This window comes from Ambystoma mexicanum, chromosome 1p (genome assembly GCF_040938575.1).
Source record: "Ambystoma mexicanum isolate Mex_15411 chromosome 1p, UKY_AmexF1_1, whole genome shotgun sequence".
Taxonomy (NCBI): Eukaryota; Metazoa; Chordata; class Amphibia; order Caudata; family Ambystomatidae; genus Ambystoma; species Ambystoma mexicanum.
In genome coordinates this window covers 432,831,538-432,852,307 of record NC_090921.1, presented here as the reverse complement: position 1 = coordinate 432,852,307, position 20,770 = coordinate 432,831,538, and the positions used below count along the sequence as shown (strand labels likewise).

The window sequence follows — 20,770 nt, the reverse complement described above, 5'->3', positions numbered from 1 at the left end:
CACGGCTGGTTTTAGAGGCTAAAATCCATGAATACGCTGTGCGATGAAATGGATTTTTTCGCACGCGGCTGGCGCAGTGTATCGCACGGGGACACTGAGCCAGCCGCGTGCGCCACTTTTGTGCGAAATTCTATGAATTACCCTGTTAGAATTCAGAAAACATGTTAACCACCATATCAAATAGGCCTTTACACGGAAACAAAAACAGACCAGAATAAAACACCATACAAAAGACATTATTCGTTTTATTTCTCTTTTTAATGTACCATACAAAATGTATTTTAGAGTACCAGTTTTAACCAAATACTGGGTTTACATTAGTAAACTTTAAACAGAAACAGCATAAAAACAAATTCTGGCAACAGACATATGAAATGCCATGATAAAGTACTTATTGCATATATCTAAACAAAATAAAGAAGTATTTCAATAGGAGCGCACAGCAATGCTCATTCGAGATAACAATGCCTTGGTGTCTAAGAAGCACACATTTCTATCTGTGGTTTATTAAACAACCAAATAAATGCTAAAATGCAAACCTCCCGATGTGTAGTGTTCAGTATTTCCCCAACACGATTCATAGAAACAATTGAGAAAAAGCTTTAGAAAATGTACTTTAAGCTTCACAGTTCATTGTGGACCACAACAAAATCAGTTTTTGAATTGAACAAGTACTCGCTGTAATTTAGAGGAGCACAGGTGGAATTCATTCAAGATGATATGCTCTCAGGAGGCAACGATGGATTTTTCTCCATTATTTGGTACGTTTAAGAATGGAGCTGTTCAGTAGGAAATTCCATGGAAGACCTACAAAAACGGCATAGAGAAATGTGGCAGCACACTAAAACGTGACCATCCTAAAACATATTCTGAAGAGTAAATGTATTTTCGGCGTACAGAACTGACCTCCCCGGGACTGGCTGCCAAAAGGCCAGGAAAGTCTTGGTATAGACCCGAGACTTTCCGAAGCAGCACAGCTGTGGACATTACCGGTCATAGATGTGCAATACGTCGGAGGACACAATCCATTCGAACATGCATTCAATCTGGGCAATACCAGAAGAATGCAGCTTTGAAAACATATACTGCAAAGTGATTTCATGCCTCGATACCATCGAAATAAAAAAAATCGATTTGTTTTATTTCTCCAAGTTAAACTGCAATTTTGGGCAAAACCCAACAGCCAACCTGAGAGCTGCTGGAAAATACACTGTGCTGAAACACAGTCCTTTGTATTTTCAGAATTAAAACCATAACTCCAATCAAAAAACGATTTTGATGATCCCACAATATGATCATAAAATTGCAGAACAGACAGAGGATTAAAAAAGTTACAGAATACAGATTTTTATGAATGCATTTATGAAGGTTATCTAGTAGACCCTCGCAACAAGACGTTCGGGTCGCAACAGCCAGCTCAAAACTGATCGCTCAACTTGTCCGGCGGCGGTGCTTACCAGGGTTCAATCCAAGAAACAGAAGATTCAGAAATATACATTATCCTCATTTCTAGATTTGTAAGGAGGACACAGTGTTAAGTGGTACTCCGTGGTAACCAGAAAGAAAGTTGCGTGTTTGTGTGTGTACATACAGTCCAATGTTATTTGATCTAAAGGAAAAGGTTTTAACTCTAAATTAGGTACACATTATGACAGAAAACTGCATGCTTTATCTGCAACTCATCACTTCCTATAAAAACAGGATCACCTATTTATACTTCTGGTTTTGGTGGAATACAGCATCACCTCTTTCTGTCATTGGAACTGGCTTCTGCCATTGTTTGTGTTGGAGATGGTGCAAAACCATAAAAGGTGCACATCGTATCAGAATAAAGAAAGAGCTCAGGATATTATCCCACCTTTCTCGCCGACTGAAGAGGGCTAGCCCTTCTTCAAAAGTGCCTTCTGAAAAACTCTTTGCAAAATACAGGATATGAAGATTCACAAGCAGGTTCAAGTTTACAAATTCAGCTGAAACAAAGAAGACTAGACTACCTCACGTACTGTACAGCGGAGCATGGCTGATAAAAATTCAAATATATATTTTTCTATTTGGTTAATCAAAAACGTGTAAACAGCAATTTCTAATTTTTTAAAGCATTTAGGAAACAAAATATCAAACTAGCTTATTCCAAGGGATCCATTAAAGTTTAAAAAGGAAGTGTCTTCGCTGGCCTAAGCCAATAAAGAAAACTTCATTTCAAAACAGACCCAGTCAGGCACCATTCGAGAAAAAGCAATATTTGTTCACAGGCAACTCCATGTTTAAAGCAATGCACTTTCTCTTGCATACTACGCTTTACAAGAAAGAAAGTGTACTCTCAGTCTACAACAGGTCACAGTACCAGAAAGAGAAAAGATCCCATACATGTTCATAGTCTAAGCAAGCTTATTCAATACTGTAATACTAGTATTTCCAGAAACAAAACACCATTTAAAATAGGGTACCACTGGAAAGGAGCAATTGCATTACTCTGCACAGAGGGTATCCCACACCACTTTATAGAACACGTACTTCCAAGAGAATCATGGGGCAACAATACAAGTCAAAGAGGGGCAACAATACAGAATAGGAAGATGTTGGAGGAGAAATATGCAAGACAGAAGACTGGATCTATCATGTAGTAATCAGAACAGGTGAAAAGGATTGGAGGGACTCACCCACTCCCCACCATTCGATACCCAAAGGTGAATACTGCTACTGTGTTTCTGGTATTGGCTGTACATATAACTTTGATTTTCCAGTGTTTTGGGATGATGGGGTCATTGAGTGAAAGCTAGTTATTTTCACTGTATAAAATATTCATTTCAAGTTTCGAAATTGAGACTGGAACAGCTGTCAACAGGAGTTTTCTGGGCATGTGTGTGCTTTATGTTAAACATCTTCTTCACTCTTATAGCCCCTGGTGTGGAGGTGGTATGTCCTTTTCCAAACTAAAGTCCTCTAGGAGACAGAAGATGCAAATGTCTCCCAGAGCTGCCAACTACCCCATGTCAACAGAATTACTTTTTATACAAATTCTTTTTTTTTTTTTTTTAATCGAAAGTACTTGGGACTACAAAGCCAGGGCTTGGTAGGTAGCACTGCGATTACTCGGGATCATTGGCAACCCTACCTCTCTAAAGGGCAGTCACTACACCAACCTTTTTCAATTGAGAGGAAATAGTTTCCATTCAAAGCAGCACCAGAAATCCTACATTTACAGGGGAGCTTGCACAACATTTTGTCAAATGATCTCATTTCTACTTTCATGATCACAGCTTCAATATTCCCGTCCCCAAATTAATCCTTTAAAACTAAAGCCATCCCTGGCACGGCCGGGATATAGTCGCACCGGTAGTAGTCAGCCCACTTCCTCAGTATGAATGACTGGTAGAACGGGTGCCAATAACGAAAGGGCAACCTATTTTTTTTTTTTTTTTCCCCAGTGCTGACTGCAGGGTTTCCTCATTCTGAAGATATACATTTTGTCTGCCCAGCTGGCAGTGTGTACAATGATTTTTATCTTAAGAATGTCAACGCTCAGTTCCTCAAAGTGGAAATTGCTTCACTTATTTGAAACCATGAGCAAGAAAGTATCACTAAAAGAAGCTTTAACACAAATACGTTTCAGGGGGGTGGGGGGGGGACTAAGAGGCTTGTATGCAAATCCCAATTTCTGAAAGCACTAAATGCTCAAAGTGGTACACTTTCAATAGTGATCAATGCACATGACGACACCGAGTGACCATTCAAAACATAGGGATCTGGCCAGAATCTCACTTCGGACAAGTATGGATGTTGGTATTAGAATGCAGGCAGGTCCCCAATCCAGGAACTCACCTGCAAGTCCACATCTTTCAAAATAAAACGAGCCAACAGCATGGGTTGAAATGCTACTGAATTACATGGATCTTTAAAAACAACTTGGTAATAATCTAAGCATTCAAAAAACCTCCTGACAACAAGAGGTAAATAAACTGAACTCCCTCTCCCAAATACAAAGAGGCGACAGAATTTGTCCTCCATTTGTTTTTTTCTCATGATTACCGTGCACATTTCTACACTGCCCAATGATCCCTGTACATATGGGATTGTAGTATGACCCCTGGCGTGTACAAACGCTCCACCACGTGGACTTTCTGCTCTTGCACATATTCCCATTACATTCCCACACTGAAATTATGTTAATACATCCCATGTGGCACGCTATGAAGACAAGCAGGGGAGCACGTTTACGGAAGAAAGTTTGTGAAGACGAGAAGAACAACAATCCAGGTCCACATACCAGTGGCAGGCACACATGCTGAGCAATGCCACTACGGCTGGGCTGGAGCCCTGAACATTTCAGACCAGCATGTCATGTTACAAAATCATCCCCAGCCATTTTGGCCACAAACTCTTCCACAGCCCAATTTGCAGCGACAAGATGGTTTTGGAAATGGCTCGATTTCTCAGCAGACCAGCCAGTGGCTATCGAAAGTATTGAAACGGAGGGGCAAAGCTTGTCAACATTTTACCGATTTTCTGGACACAGGGAGCAAGGACTTTCCCCAAGGTCTTGCTTATTGCAAGAAAGGCAGGAGTTTAAAAATAAGGTACAGACAACCAGGCTTTCCACAAATGTGCGGCCAGATAAGGCCTGAAAAAGAATAAAGTAATTGTCTTTAAGGCTTCACGAGGACGCAAGTCCCTGTCCATTGGCTTTACCATCTTTCCTATGTAAAACAATCTACAGATTTAAACACGGTTTTGATGGGTAATACTAAGGAAAGGTTTGTGAGGGCACTATTAACTCTCCCATCCCTTAATCAGTCCTCCTTTGAAAGATTAGGCTTGAATGAGTGATGAATGGTGGATGAACTGGTGAACGAGCAAATGGCGCAACTATGGAATAAGCACCTTTTGTGGGGTGTTGTGCAACACGTCAGGCGGTGATATGAATATTTAACATTAATCACCCTCAAATCCAGTATTTTGGGGTACAATTATATTACATTAGATGCTGGATTGCGTTTATAGCACAACAAATGATGGCTCCAAAACCTGCAATGCAATGAAATGACAAGATTCTTTGCTAGCACATGCAGACTGGGTATTCCATTTACTGTGTCATTTACACTGTTAGCAGTGAAGGCACTTTTTAAATGATATTAAGTGAAATAGTCCTCCAGCGAGGAGTTTCTTTGGTATCCAAAGACATTTAGTGCGGGTTTATCGTTGCAATATGCAGCTCTTTACATTATAAAAATGGGTATTGGGGACATATCATCGGAATGGATTCTTGAATATATATATCCAAATTATCAGTATATATTAAGAGGCAACAAGTAAAAGAAGTTTACTAACCAATGCAACTAAAAGGAAGAGCAATACAAAATATAAGCACATCTCTGCAGGGCTGGACAATCTTTACAATGGACAAGTCTTACCCTTTCCCCCAAGACTGAGCGCTTTTAAAAGGGTCAGGTACATCTCTGCAGCTATTTTACAAATGGAAATGTAGCACTTGTCTGAAGGCCTTCATGCACTTTAGAATGAATGGTGTCACGCTTCTCTGCAGGACAACATCTCCTTTATAAAAGACTTGCTGCAAGTCTGCAGTTACTTCAGAAATTAGAGAATCTACATTTTGACTAATGAGGTCAGGAAGTTCCTAAATGGGTACCTCACTTCTCAGAAGCAGTGTGTGAACTTTATACCTTCTTAAATTAACACTTGTCTACACAGGGTGCAACATACAAAGGAAAGTATCAGCTGTCTTGGGCAATAACACAGCCTTTTTACCTTTTCTCGCTTTTGAGAAGTGGGGATATATTCCATTGTGAGACAAGCTTTGTAAAACTTTCCCATGTTAATAGAATTCATAATAGGTTTATATTCACCGATTTAATCAATAAGCGGCCCAGGCCTGGCAAATTCTTAGAAATTCCACTAGACCTGCATGGCGAGTTTCTTAGTTTACATACACGACCTAACAGAAATGCACTTCCCCCAAGGTGACAAAACATTTACCAGTGCTTTTTGTAAAATGCTGCATGTCGCAATAAGCACACTTCATATTTGCTGCAATGCAGTCAAGCATGCACAGTGAAACCTGTATTTGCAATGTACTGCCACAAAAGTGTGTTTGCAGTAAATAAAAAATATCCCCATACTTGCCAGCAAGGTCGAGTATCATGCAAATGGTACACGCCCTTCATAAAAACTACTCGTCAATGCTAGTGGGCTTGTAGATTAATTGCGAGCCCCGCAGCCACATTACAACATTTTGATGCCCTCCAGTAGAGAGTTTGAAACCTATTTCACTGCTGTCCAGCTCCATAATATTTCCTTAATTAGGGGATAAGGCTATAACAGCCCCCCACCTCCAATACAGAGGGGGATATCTGAGGTATGAAAAGGTTGTATACAATGATGGGATCGTAGTACCTCTAAAGTCTGGTTATCGCCAAGGAAACTGAACTCATTGTTTGGGGTTGTTGAAAGGTAATAGGTTAGACATGCAAAGCTGATTTAACTGATCTGAAGCACAAGAGATAAGCGAAGACGACAATCCAGTGAACTGATACAAATAAATCTTAAATTGAGATACAATGATTTGGTAGCATTTGTGAAAAACCAGACGTCTCATTCTGTTCAGTTACATTTGGATGTTTTGTTTTCTATTGCCCTTAAGGCACGATAATGGAATTTTGTTGTTCCATGGTTACCAAATCCTACAAATGGAAAATGCATATATTCAATAAGACTTCTCTGCAGTACTGAGTGTACTTCCAAACTAACAATGCCCGAATTTATGTGCCTGTGTGTGCACAAGTTGAAAGTTACAGCCTTTTATGCAGGAAGGCATGCAGTGTATGAAGGAGTGTGTTGGAAACTCACAGCAAGAATGTACACACTTTAAATCCAACAGTACCACTTGTCGTCTGCCAGGCTGCGTGTACTTTCGTTCTACTCTGGGTGTTGCAACGGATTGCATAGACAACTTAAAAGTGACAGTATCAGCACTTCATTGCATAGAAAGTATGTGATGAAAAGCTGTAGCTAAGACCTACATACGGGCAGTATTGCAGTTCTTAGCAAAAGCATAAAAGGCACAGGACCCACACGTTTCTGCAAATATTTAAAACATGACTATCGTATATCAGTTATACTGCTATTACTTTAAAATTGACAGTACCAGCAATTATCTTCAGGACTTCACATACATTAAAAAGGACAATATCTGCACTTCTCTGCAGGACTGCGTGTACTTTGAAAAGGACAGCATACGCACTTCTCTGCAGGACTGCATGTACTTTGAAAAGGACAGCATAGGCACTTCTCTGCAGGACTGCGCGTACTTTGAAAAGGACAGTAGCGACTTCTCTGCAGGACTGCTTGTACTTTGAAAAGGACAGTATTCACACTTTCTCTGCAGGACTGCGCATACTTTGGAAAGGACAGTAGTCGCACTTCTCTGTAGGACTGCGCGTACTTTGAAAAGGACAGTAGTGACTTCTCTGCAGGACTGCTTGTACTTTGAAAAGGATTGTATCCACAGTTCCTTCCAGTATTGTGTGTACTTAATGACAGTGCCAGCACCAAGCTGACAGACTGAAATACTTTAAAAATTAAACGTCAAACAACTTACTGAAGACTACAGATACTTTGCAAGTCACAATAGCAGCCTCTCTACACACCCTCTCCAAAAGACAACATTTTTCAGCAGGCCTTCACATATTTATGTTCGTCAAAGGTGGAAAAAAAACCATCAGGAGATGGTTTTCCTCCCTATGAATTGTGACCTATCAAGGGACTTCTAGAGATTAAACGGCACAACACAGTTGAGGCAAATCCATGGTGGCTAAACAATTGCCTACTTTCAATGTTACAATGTAATCCATCACTAGACTAATGAATTCGACTTTGAAGACCTGAAGCATTCTCTTTGGCCTTTTGCTCATTGAAGCATGGCAGATACCCTCCCACTCAAACATGAATAAACCATTCCAAATAAGAGCTGCACATAAAATGAACCTTTCTGTAATGCATTAACACATCTACAGGGGATTCCTTGTACTCTTCAGGAAAAAGAGCACATTTATAGCAACGGGCTTCCAACCACTTTCCAACGCAATGATTTAATGACTGGACACCTTTGAAGGGTCAGAAAATGGCACATATGTATGTAAAGGACTGGCTCCATGTGCAGTACTATTTCTTGATCTATGCACATCTTTAATTTGAGCTAGAGATCTCATGCTGCCGAGGAGTTTTGTATTAGTAGCACGTTCTGTCTGTCTGATGGGCACGGATAAGCAAAGCAGCACCTTCCAAAGGTTTAAAGCAGAATGCAAAACCTATTGTGCCACAAACGTTGATGGTACTATGTCGACTATGCTCACATTGTATCGTTTTTTTTTTATTATTCATGTCTTCTTTCCTGTGACACATTTGGTTAACACCATTGTTAGTAAATGTCTCACGCTATTATGACACATGTAATTGTGATGTCTACTTTCCAACTAATCTATTAGAAAAACTCTATTAAAAAAAAATATCGGAGACCACCAGGGGGCGCGGAACATGCTGGACGTGTAAGTCCTGCGCTCCTGAATGCACCGCAGGGCCTAGTGAATGCTACCAGTCCCCGGCCTGGATTACTGAGCCCAGCCAGTGGGGAGCCCCTCTGAATGCAGCGGGCCCCACCCCGAGACCCGCAGTGAAGACCTACCGGGGTGAGACCGGGGAGCGGAGCCCCAAGAAAGGCCCACAGAGCGCTTCCCAGCACCGGAGGCTAGTGTGCACCGGAGACGCCAGAGGCCCCAGACACAGAGGGTGGCCGACCCCGCGGCACCGCAACAAGGACTAGTGGAGCCGCTCGCCCCCACCCTGCGCTCACGACCTGTGCCGGACGGTCGGGTCTCGGAGGAGGCGCGGCGACATAAGAGATAGAGGGCCGCGGGCTCGGGAGAAGCGCTTCCTCGTTCCTGGGAGACCCAGGGCCCCTCCCGAGTTCCCGTAGAAACACGGAGACCCACACGAGGACCCGCAGATGGCCGCCCCCGCAGGAGGAAACGGCCAACCCAGGATACCGGCCCAGAGCACCACTGAGGGGAGGCACGGGGCGAGGACCCTCCACACGTGATCCCTTCCGAGACACGGTGTACCGGGCGGGTGTTGCGGTCCCCGGGGGACATGGCCCGGGCCCCCACTGGCTACAGAGAGGAGCAGTTGAGCGCCAGTCAGCACGCTGGAGATAGCCCACCCAGAGCCCTATCTACCGCAGCCCGAGCCAAACTGTCGGCCCTGGACCCCCCACAGTGACTGTGAAGTGAGGAGGTGAGGAGAGCCTGGGCGGGAAGAGACAGACTGGATGCAGTGAAAGCGGGCTCCCCTCCCGGGCAACCTTTCCCTTGCGGCGCCCCCGCTCCCCACCTAGCTGGGGAGTAGGCCGGGGTTCGGACACCCTACTCCCCGAAGGTCCCACCTGTGGACACGGCACAGCCTCCCCCACAGAGCCGCTACCCAATACGAGGCGCTCCACGCAAGACCTTAGCACACCAGGCACGGGAGGGGCCTTTTAAACCACAGGGTCCCCCGCGAGAGGACCCCGGACAGAGGCACCACCCCTGGATGCGTCAAGACACCCAGATCCTGGAGAGCATGCCGACATTGGGGGCAATCTCGTCTCTCCAGCGCTTCCGATGGCCCCACTCAGCCACGAGGGAGGCCCACAGAGACACCCTGCCCTCAAGCGGCGAACCCCCCCCCTGCACCACTCACGAGGGAGGATCTCAAGGACATCCTCCACGAGATCAAGGCAATCCGGACAGATATACAAGCCTCCATAGTGGATCTCAAGGGGAGGGTGGACACCTTAGAGGAGAAAATGGAGGGGATGGAAAACAACCACCTCCAGACGGACCTCCTGGACATGAAATAGGAGGCGAGGCTAAGGGACCTAGAGATAAGAGATGAGGACATAACCTTGAAGATGGACGATTTGGAAAACAGAGAGCGCCGGAACAACCTGCGTATCATGGGTGTGTCGCAGGTGAGAGGGGAGACAGCGGCGGATGTGGGGAGGAAGGTTCAGGGCCTGATAAACCAGCTCTTCACTTTAGAGGGGGGCAAAGAGGTCCAGCTGGAGAGAGCGCATCGAGGTGGAGGGGGTGCGGGTGGAGGCCCAAAGTCCATCGTGGTGAGGTTCCTCCGCTACAGGGAGAAAATGGAGGTCCTGGAGAAGGCAAAGAGGCTGGGGAGCTTTATTTTTTAAGGCGACACAATTAAGATTTACCAGGACTTATCGTATCTTACGCTCACCCACAGAAGAGAATGTTGTCCGCTCACCCAGTGGCTTACTGCTCAAGACATAAGATACAGATGGTCCTTCCCCTTCGCCCTGTCCTTTGAACGCGCTGGGGTGGACTACAGAGTTCCTAGCAGGAACACAGGATTGGTGCTTCTACGGGTTGGTGGTAAAGAGAAAGGATGCTCAAGAACTTGGCCCTATAAGGGGAGTGGAGTCTGGTACTCACCAGTATATAGGAGGAATCCTTACAGAACACTTGGGATCAAGATGTTCAGCCATACTGTAGCATAACCCTGCTTTGATATAGAGAGAAGGGAGAGATAAGGAAGCGCTAGAATACCTGAAGAAATCGGGAATCTACAATATTTAACTGAGAAAGCCCAAGATTCATGATTGAGCAGAGAGAGTTCTCCACTAAGAAAGAAGAATTTTTAAATTGCGGCACAAGACAATTTCCCCTGAAGAATGTCCTACATCACTGTATCTTAAGGACAGAAACTTGTACAAGTCGGGTTGTTTGTATTATACCAATAGGAAATAGGCCATTAGTAGTGTGACATAGGAATCAGAGTGTGAGTTGTACACACAATGTAAGATCCTTATAGAACATCTGAAAACTTGCCGTACTTATGGTATTTCTACTTGTGTGGTTTTAAGCATAATGTATATGTTTTATGTACGATGATCATTTTTATGATTGTTTTATGAAATTTAGAATCTTAATAAAATTTTGTGATAATTGATACCACTTTTTGCTGTGGGAAGAGTGTTTAGTGACACCTAAGTAAATATCGGACTGTCTTTTTGTTTATACAAGTGTATGCGCACAGAGCAAGAGGTCTGTTTTATCCCTACCTGTGATTCAGTACCGTTTTGAGAATAGAGTGGACTACAGAGTGACCAGTGGCAAGGAGGCCTCGCAAGTACTGCAAGTGATCCAGGGGGTCGCCCTTGGTGAGGAAGACGAGGTGGGCACCCAAGCATTGGGTGACACCAGGAGAGAACCGGTTAGCCCTTGGGCCACGAAGAAGAAGACAAAGGGCAGAAGGAAATTCAGGAAACCAAACACCCCGACATTGGAGGCCGAAGGGGACTAGGTGGAGTAAGACAAACCAACTGGAAGACCAAGATTATTTTATTAGCAACCCCGGCCGGGGACGCGAGTTTCATTGAGAGAACTGCGGTGCAGGAACACGTTCACACCCTGGTGGCTTGCCCGTTGGCAGGCGTCACGCAAGAGGGAGAGAAAAGGGAGGGGGGAGGCGAGGGAAGGGGTGACAAAGTCCTTGGGGCACAGGACATATCCAGCTTGGTAAAGGAGCGGGGCGGCTCTCACAGGACCGGGAAAACAAATAATCCATCAGAGAGAAGCAATGGCAGACAATGAAGAAAGGGGCCGAGTCGCTTAGGATGGGCTCCCTTAATGTCAAGGGGCTTAACTCCCCAACGAAGCGCTCCCTCCTAGGAAGGGAAATGAGAAACGGGAGAGTGGATATTATGTTTGTACAAGAAACCAGGACGGTGAGGGGGGAGGAGAGGGCCATCCCTGGACCACACGTGGGTCAGACCCTCGGGGCATCCGGCCACATAAAGAAAGGAGGAGTCGGTATCCGGCTCCATAGGAATCAGAAATTAATGGAAGTGTCCACTTGGGAGAGGGAGTATGGGAGGGCCCTGGTAGTGTCTGGTAAGTTAGATAATACCAGAGTCACCCTTGCAACAATATATTGCCCCAATACGGGTCAGAGGGAATTCGTTCAAGAGGCCCTGGAGGAGGTGATGGCTAAAGCAGATGGCCTTTTGCTCCTGGGGGGGAACTTTAATATGTGGGCGGACCGAGAGCTGGACCATAGTGGGAACGCAGGCCCTCTGAACAGCAGAGGGGGAACGCCTCACGGGGCGTTGCGGGAAATAATGTGGGAGCAGGGGCTGGTAGACATATGGCGGGAGCTGCACCCGAGGCGCAAGGGATACACCTTCCACTCTGCGGCCCACGGCACCAGAACTAGAATAGATTATCTTTTCATTGGAAACCAGCACATGAGCAGAATAGAGGCCTGTGAGATTCGGCCCGTTAGCTGGTCAGACCACGACATGGTCTGGTCAGACGTCTGTATGGCAGGCCTGAAACCCAGGGAATCTCTATGGAAATGCAACGATTTCCTGTTGAGAGACACAGTCTTTAAGGAAGAAATGGCAACAGCGATCAGGGAATTCTTTGAGGTAAATGACACGGGGGAAGTCAACAGGGAGATTGTGTGGGAGGCGGCAAAGGCAACCTGGAGAGGTAGACCAATTAGTGAAGGGGCCTCCAAAAAAAGGGTTAGGACCCTCCTGACCCACAGATTAAGATCGGAGATAATTACGTTAGAAAGGTCGGAGGGGAAGATGGAGACGGAGAGAGAGAGAGGGACCTGGGCATCGCTAGGGAAAAGAGACAAGAATTGTGGGAAATGGAGATGGGAAAAATTGTAGCAGGACTCCAACATTTACGCCAAAAATACTATGAAAAAGGGGACAAGGCGGACGCCATGCTGGCAGCAAAACTTCGAGGCCAGAGGGCAGATAGATGGGTGGCGAGGTTAAGTAGTGGGGAAGAAGGGGACGTATCCGACACGGAAGAGATTGCAGAGAAATTTGCGTCTTTCTATGAGGCTCTGTACGGGAGAGAGGGGGAGACGGAGAAGGAAGCCTTGGATGATTATCTCAAGGGGGTCACCCTCCCGGCTCTTGAACCCCTAGAAGCATCAATCCTCGATGCCCCGATAATAGAGGAGGAGGTACTAAGAGCCATAGCGGGCCTGAAGAGGGGTAGGGCCCCAGGAGAGGATGGGTTCACGGCAGGCTTTTACAAGGCCTTCTCGGGCCTCCTGGCAGGGTTCCTGGCAGGTCTCTTCTCGCACATAATGGAGACAGGCAGAGCGCCCACATCCTTTGGCAAAGCGCTAATTACAGTAATCCCGAAGGAGGGGAAGGACCCGGCGGACAGCCGCTCCTATAGACCTATTTCCCTCTTGAATGTGGATGCAAAGCTATTCACCAGGATCATTGCTACTAGGCTGGATGGTCATATGCCGAGGCTAATTCATCCCGATCAGGTGGGTTTTATACAGGGTAGGCAGGGGGCTGACAATGCGGAAGACCCTACATCTGATGAGGGAGGCAGCGACAAGGGGTGGAAACCCGGTTTTGGTCTCTATCGACGCAGAGAAGGCGTTTGACCGGGTCGACTGGGGATTCCTCCAGGGGGCACTCAAGAAACTGGGGCTGGGAACTGGGATTAGACGAGCGATCAAAGCCTTATATGTGTCACCAACCGCCAGAGTCACAGTCAATGGGTGTCTGTCACGAGTCTTCCACCTCCAAAGAGGTACGAGGCAGGGCTGCCCTCTTTCCCCACTCCTCTTCGCCATGACAATGGAAGTATGAGCAGAGTATATCAGGGGCTCCCCAGGGGTTCAGGGTATTGAGGTGGGGGAACGTACCTTTAAACTGGGTCTTTACGCAGATGATATCTTGCTTCACCTCCGGGAACCGACAAGGTCAGTCCTGGCAGCCCTGCAGGAAATTGAACGATATGGTCGATTTTCAGGCTTTAAGGTGAATATTAGCAAGTCCATGATTTTCCCGTTCGCCTCTGATACGGATAGAAATGTTACTGAACTTATCCCACTACGCCTGCAGATCTGTACAGAAGGGATAAAATACCTGGGGATCAACATAGTATGCCCCGGGGAGGATCTGAACCAGGCCAACTACCCCCACTATTTGATAAACTGTTCATTCAGAGAAATGGAGAGCTGGGGGAAGGGACAGATCTCCTGGATGGGAAGGATAAATGCTATAAAAATGAACCTGCTCCCCAGGGTGCTGTATGTCTTCCAGATGCTCCCCTTGGAAGCCCCAGACACATACCTCAGAGAAGCCAAGAGGCGCATAATGAAGTTTATATGGCAGGGCAGGAGACACAGAATAGGGTATGAGACCCTCACCCTCCCCAAAGATAGAGGGGGGGTCGCCTTGCCGGACCCGACAGTCTACCATAGGGCAGCCCAGCTCAGGGCCTTGGCCCCACATCTTAGAGAGGACCCCAATAAACAATGGGTATACATTGAAAATCACTACCTGCACCCAGTCACTGTAGGCGAATGGCTATGGGTCCCTTTAAAAAAGCTCCCCAAAAGAATCAGGGATCACCCGATACTGGGTACAATGTGGAAAGCGCTAGTGGGGAAGGGAAAGAGAGAGAAAGTCACAACATGGCCCTCGCCCCTGAGCCACATCTGGTCCACTCCAGTGCTAGAGGAAATCCCAGGCCACGAACACTACCAGTCATGGTTCGACGGAGGCCTCTGCAGGGTCGGCCAACTGGTGAGGGAGGACACCTTCATAAGCATCCAGGAGCTCGAGGAGGCTCTGGGAATGGGAAGGCTCTCCCCACTTCTATACCTTCGCCTTAAGGGAATTTTCATGAAACCAAAGCTAAAGCCCTGCATACAAAGGAAGCTCACCCCAGTCGAGAAAATCCTAGACTCCCACACGGAAATGAAAGGCCTTATCTCTCTCCTGTACGGAGCTCTCTTAATCCCCCGTGAGGGATCGATTAAAAGTCTTAGAGGGAAATGGGAAAGGGACATGGGCCGGGACATTGGGGATGGGCTCTGGTGGAAATTATGTAGCAGGGCATTCAAGACATCTATTTCCTGCCAGTACAAGACACATGCCATCAAACTTCTTCATAGGTGGCAATATGACCCGATCACCCTCTCCAGGATGTTCCCAGACGTTGACCCATTGTGTTGGCACGGTTGCGGTGAGAGGGCCAACTATTGGCACATGTGGTGGTCCTGCGAGAAGGTCCAAGTTTATTGGTCGGAGGTGCTCAGTTGGCTTAAGGACGCGGGAGAAGGGGTCTATCCATTGGAGCCACTCACACTATTATTTGGGCTACAGCAAAAGGATGAGCACTGGGAGAAGCTCCAGGACTTGACACACTCCTTACTCCTAGCAGCTAGGGCTGCACGGGCCAGGACATGGAAGAGAGCAGCACTCCCCTCGAGGAGAGAATGGGTGACAGTGGCCAAGGATATTTATTTTATGGATAGACTAACAGCAGCACTTCATGGCTCCAGCTCGCAGCTCGAGGCCGACTGGTTACAATTCATGGCGGTGTTCGCCAGCACAAACTGAGAGCCAGAAAGGTGATACGGCCACTCCACCCGGCCCGAAACCAGTTTCAGGATTGAACTTATTTTACGCTTCTAAGGAAAGCTGACTCATTGCGTCTGTTTATATGCCCGGTCGGCGCCGCCCGAAGAAACTATCCACGGAAACGTGGAGCCTGTGCCCCAAGATGGGGGATTTGGAGGGGAGGGGGGGGAGGGTGAATACAGTGGAGAGTTACGGTCTTTGTTTGAAGTTGATAGGGGCATGTGCCCTAATGTAATCTTTTTTCAGAGCTCTTTGTTGTCCAGAAAACCAATAAAAATATATTAAAAAAAATAAAAAAAAAATATCTTAAGTCATAATGTATTCAGGTCCGCCCTGGTCAATTTGTTTTGAGTATTTACCCTTTGTCAATACTTGAAATGCGTCCAGTGGGCACAAGCACGCATGTCGAATGGCACATAATAAAACAGCAACCTTTTGGTTTAGGACTTGCCAGCTAAAATTCAGAAAGAGGCCCTCACATCAAATATAAACCGCCCAGGTGAAGCAATGCAGTGTTTTGTTTAATAAAAACAGGAATGTGGTAGAACTGCTACTAGAAAGCCAGAGTTTGTGGCACTCTACAGGTGTGCAATTGTATAATGAAAATGATAAGATGATATAACTCACTAGATCAAAAAATAAGGAGGATATTTTGAAGCACACGATTGCGTCAATCCAGACGCCCACATTAATTTTAAAATGCTTGGCATCACAGGATCAGTTCTCAATTACATATTCATATGATCCATTTGAGATTCCTGTAAAGGGGTAGTGGGGGCATTGCTGGCTAAGTATCACTAGGTTTACAGCCAGCTGCAAGGGAAACGTTCTCACTAGGGGAACAAAATAGGAATTCTAGCGAGTCAGAATAACAGTAAATTCTCCATTCCCTTCAGTGACAAATTTTGCGGTAATGGGGAACGTGGGTGACGCATTTCTGACACGCGGCTGTACTACTTTGCTGCAAGTAAAGGACTAGCAGTTTTATCTCTAGTGCGTTTCTAATCTCATTTGAAATTTTGAAGATTTAAAAATCCAGCCAAACTTCCTGAACTTCGGCATAAATTACTTCCTGAAACTGTGCAAACATCCTGCTGTTCTTCCTGCATAGGGGACATATTTGTGGAACGATGGTTTTGACATCGAGCTGACATTTCAGAAGAAAATTAAAAATGTCACCCCGGTTTAACTATTAGTGTTCCCTGAATAAACGTCACCTGGCCTGGCCAAAAAAATCTTCCTTCATCACGAGGACAGCTGCAATTTCAGGAAACCACTATTTGTGAACAGATTCTAGGAATGTTCAGGGAGCTTTCCTTGTGCAAAAACAGGAAGCAATATGCTCAAAAGCAATGGTGCACATCTGTGATGTTTTCACAAGTTTGGTAATGGGAGTTATTTTTTTTAATTTTTATTACACATCCATGTGCAAATAGAGGCTGAGGGAATCACAGACAAGTGAAACGCCAGATATTCCTTCTGCATATGGATTCATTCTAACCAGGAAAAAGCACTAGTTATTTTGTTTTTTACTCCACCAGAAGCAGAACATGTGCCTGCTTCTGCTCAGCCCTGCTGACTATTACACATGTTTTGGGGTTAGAAATCCACAGCAACTGGTCTTTGCATCAATACATTTTTGCTCTTTAAGATGGAGGTAAAATAGAAAGGGTAAGGAGGTAACAACAATAAAGGTCTGAGTGTAAGAAAGCTCACCCACCCTCTCCCAAACCAATTCAAGAAATCGATGCAAATACACAAGTGCATATGCATAAAGATGTAAATGCACAGATGGAAAAAAATGGAACCATGGCCTCATTGCTGAATTTTTGAATACATACTTTGATAGGCTTCCAGGGTTTAAGAACCAGATTGAGCACCTGCAAGAACCTTATCACTGAAGAAACCCCACTACGAGTTAACTTGTTCAGAGAAATCCCTCCACAAGCGATCCGAAAAGTAGGTTCTGAATTGCATACAAACATGCATTATGCTAATGTAAAAAGCAGCAATATTCCAGACCGCCACCCCTGTGCGCCAAGATAGCACTGCCACAGGAGGTAGCATATCCATTCCTTGGGGGTTCTTGTTGGTGCAGAAAGACCACACTAGTGTTTGTGATCGACAAATAGACACATTTCATAGACTGCTCGGCCAACCGGCAGCTCCATTTCAACATTAATCCCAGGGACAATGCTGGCTATGTCTGCTGCAATGCAAGCTATGGAGACATGGAAATATAAGCTTCATGCACTTGGAGCTGGGATTGACCAGGGTGTTTGTGCAACAGCTTATCGTCTAGTAGCAGAAAAGACAGACAATATCTTGAGTGTCATAGTCTTCAAAATAATGAAAACTGTCTCCAATTCCATGAATATAGCCCAATGGTCATATAACTAACACCATTTGGTAACGCCAGACCTGCGCCAGTACATACAATAGCAAATAATTCTTGCAGTGGCTGCCACCAATACCTCCAGCCTCCTCCAAACCACCCGGTATTTCAATTCTATCATATTTCTGGCAATGTTCTTGAGCCATTAACCATGTCTTGGGGAGGCAGCGGAATTTAGGGAGGAAAAAAAAGGTATCCAGTGGATACTGGCATAAGATACGCAAACTGACATTCAAGGGGATAAGGAAGTTATAGAGAACACTGAACAAATTGGCAATAACAAAATTATTATTTTTCTAGCCAATTAACTCTCCCAATCCGTTTAGATTAAAAAGATGAAGCAAACAAAATAAATTTGATGAAATGATCAGTGGTGCTATTGTACACAAAGGCCACTTGTTAAACATCAAACACCACATTCTACAACATCGATAACCGGTCCTTGTAAAGGTGGCCAATGTAAAAACAAAAAAATCAAGCTGTTTAGATGTACAATTATGCTCAAGTAGATGCAGTCTTACAGTACTAATGATTACAAGTGCTCTTATAGGTTTGTCATCTGAAATATATGTATATTTTTTTTTCTCTTCCCATGCATATACATTTATATGTACTAAGAGGTCCCTCTCCCAGAAGACCAATTTTGTGCATCAGTCCACAATGGCTTGAACACAAATAGTCCTTCATTTGGCTTAGACTCGGTAGAGTGTGCCTCGCAAGGATCTTGAGACCCTGTTTCACAGTTTGACAACACTCCTGTTCAAATGGATTCTCTGCCAGGAAGAATTGTTGTAAATATCTTCCTCCAACACCCCATACCCGCCATGCCACAAATATAGAAAAGAAACTGGGCTCATTACCAGTGTACCCAGGAGCTTTCCCAGTGTTAACCTACCTCATCTCCAGACCCACAACAACAGACCTACAACAAGTGAAAACGTACAGCCAAACTTTGTGGCTTAGTGAAACGAAAAACATTTTAGTGCATTTAGTGTTACAACAATTTGCAAGGTTCCAACATGTTAAGTCCTTCGTTATAGAGTTTAGGGGTAAAGTATTCTGTAAGCATTTAGCAGAACACCCCCACAACTGATATCTGTTCCTCATACACAGGTAAAACAGCTCTCTTTCTACCCTTCCCGTACGGGTTACCGACTATTAGGTGTAGTCCTTTTCTGCATGTGTGACCAGCTATTCACAATGATACACGGCAACACATTCTCCTCCACAAATGCTCCCGATGCACAACGTGGGCTTCAGGAGAGCAAGATAAGTTGGTTCAAGTGCTATGAAGGGGCTCACTTTCATTAAACAGATTAGAGTTGACTATCGATCTCCTGTAGTCAATGTGCCCCATAAAAAACAAATGCTACAATACTTTTTGGGAATAGCGTACATGATTCCACACCCCCCTTTCTAGGTGCCAGTGTGAATTTGGTGTTATTGTGAGAAGTGAAAACTAAAGTCCTTCCATAGCAGTGCACACTCGCATTGCCTGCAGTACATGCACATGCTTCTCTGGAAGTCACGTTAGGTTCAGGCCAATCCATGGCCACCATGCTTAGGCTGCCCAGAGCATGGCCAGATTTCTGCCAATTTTCATGATCATTTGTGAAGTGCAACCTGAGTCAATGGAATAGGGGCGCACACCAGCAACTCTGCTCCCAATGGTAGTAGAGCACTATGATTACTGTTGACACTGGAGGGGGGGTGGCATGCAAACCGGGGAAGTCCCTCAGCTTGAGTATAGCTGAGAAAACCATCACAATCTGACAAATATGGATAGCTGGTTTAATTCCATACCTAGGGAGCAGTTGCTCAATACATTGGTAGTTGAGATCAACAAGCTAATCTTTTACAAAAAACGTTTCACATCACTAGAATTCTTCTCTGCATGTGAAAAGTGGCTTGGTCTAGCAGGCGTATTGTTTTTGTTTTACTAAGTTTTTTGTAAAAAAAAAAAAAAATGAAAAAAGTACAATCCTTCACAATGAAGTTCTCACCTAAAAGTGAAATAAATCACTTTAAAAGCTTATTTTGCATTACGGTTATGGAAAAGCAGCACCTCGGGGAGACAGCAACTTGATGTGATGTTGCACTTTTACCCATTTAAACATGGGCATTAAAAAGCTAATGGCAAGGAATAGAATCCTTTGAATTAACTTGTCACAGGGAAACAGATTATGTGTTAGTAGAAAGAAATCCTCAATTTAACCCAAGCACCACCATTCTGATTACTTCAATAAAATGCCCCAAATGAAACGAGGAATATCCAGAATGGAATAACAAACATCATGTCTTTAAAAGGCATTTCTCCTTTTTATACCTCAAAAGGCTGTTACCCTCCTGTCGGAGTGCTGCACAAATAGACATAGCTCAAAGTGCACTGCTTTTGGGCAGCCGGCCATGAATCACCCAAAGGGGAATTATCCTGGAGGTCACAGCATGATGTACAAAAGAATAAACCCAATCGACACCACTGTGGGCACGGACCCTGTGGTATAAGCAGGCAAGGCCAAGGCAGGAAGAGCAGAGGGCCCAAATGAGTTTGCCATCATGATCAAAAGCTAAACCCTCCACCCCTCAAAAGGATCATGGCAATTTCTGTTCCTGTGGTGGAAGCTGGATTGCTGCGTGTACCGTGCTGGCAGGTTTTCTGCATTCATCGAGACTGTTGTGGCAGTACTGGGTGGGAGAGAGTAACATTCAGCGAGTCGTTGTGCTGGACAAGGGAGGTGTGCTTATAGTGCAAGACAAGGTCTTTCAGAGAGGCGTACAGATTGTAGGGCTCAGCAAAGCCATAGCCTGTGGCCGTCTTGTAGATCACGCAGTGCTTTGTATCCCCATCAACACTAGAAAAATCGGGAAAAAAGAGGAAAATTGGT

The 20,770-nt window shown here is 45.2% G+C and overlaps 1 protein-coding gene across 1 annotated transcript in view; it reads right to left on the bottom strand.

Annotated features, from left to right (window-relative positions):
* Positions 1-227: 227 nt before the first annotated feature.
* PIK3R2 (phosphoinositide-3-kinase regulatory subunit 2) overlaps positions 228-20,770 on the bottom strand; it is a 486,396-nt gene continuing 465,853 nt past the window's right edge. Inside the window, exon 16 of the mRNA XM_069649253.1 lies at positions 228-20,737. Within this exon, the coding sequence (XP_069505354.1) occupies positions 20,548-20,737 (190 nt within the window). The 3' untranslated portion in view covers positions 228-20,547. The remainder of the gene's footprint in view (positions 20,738-20,770) is intronic.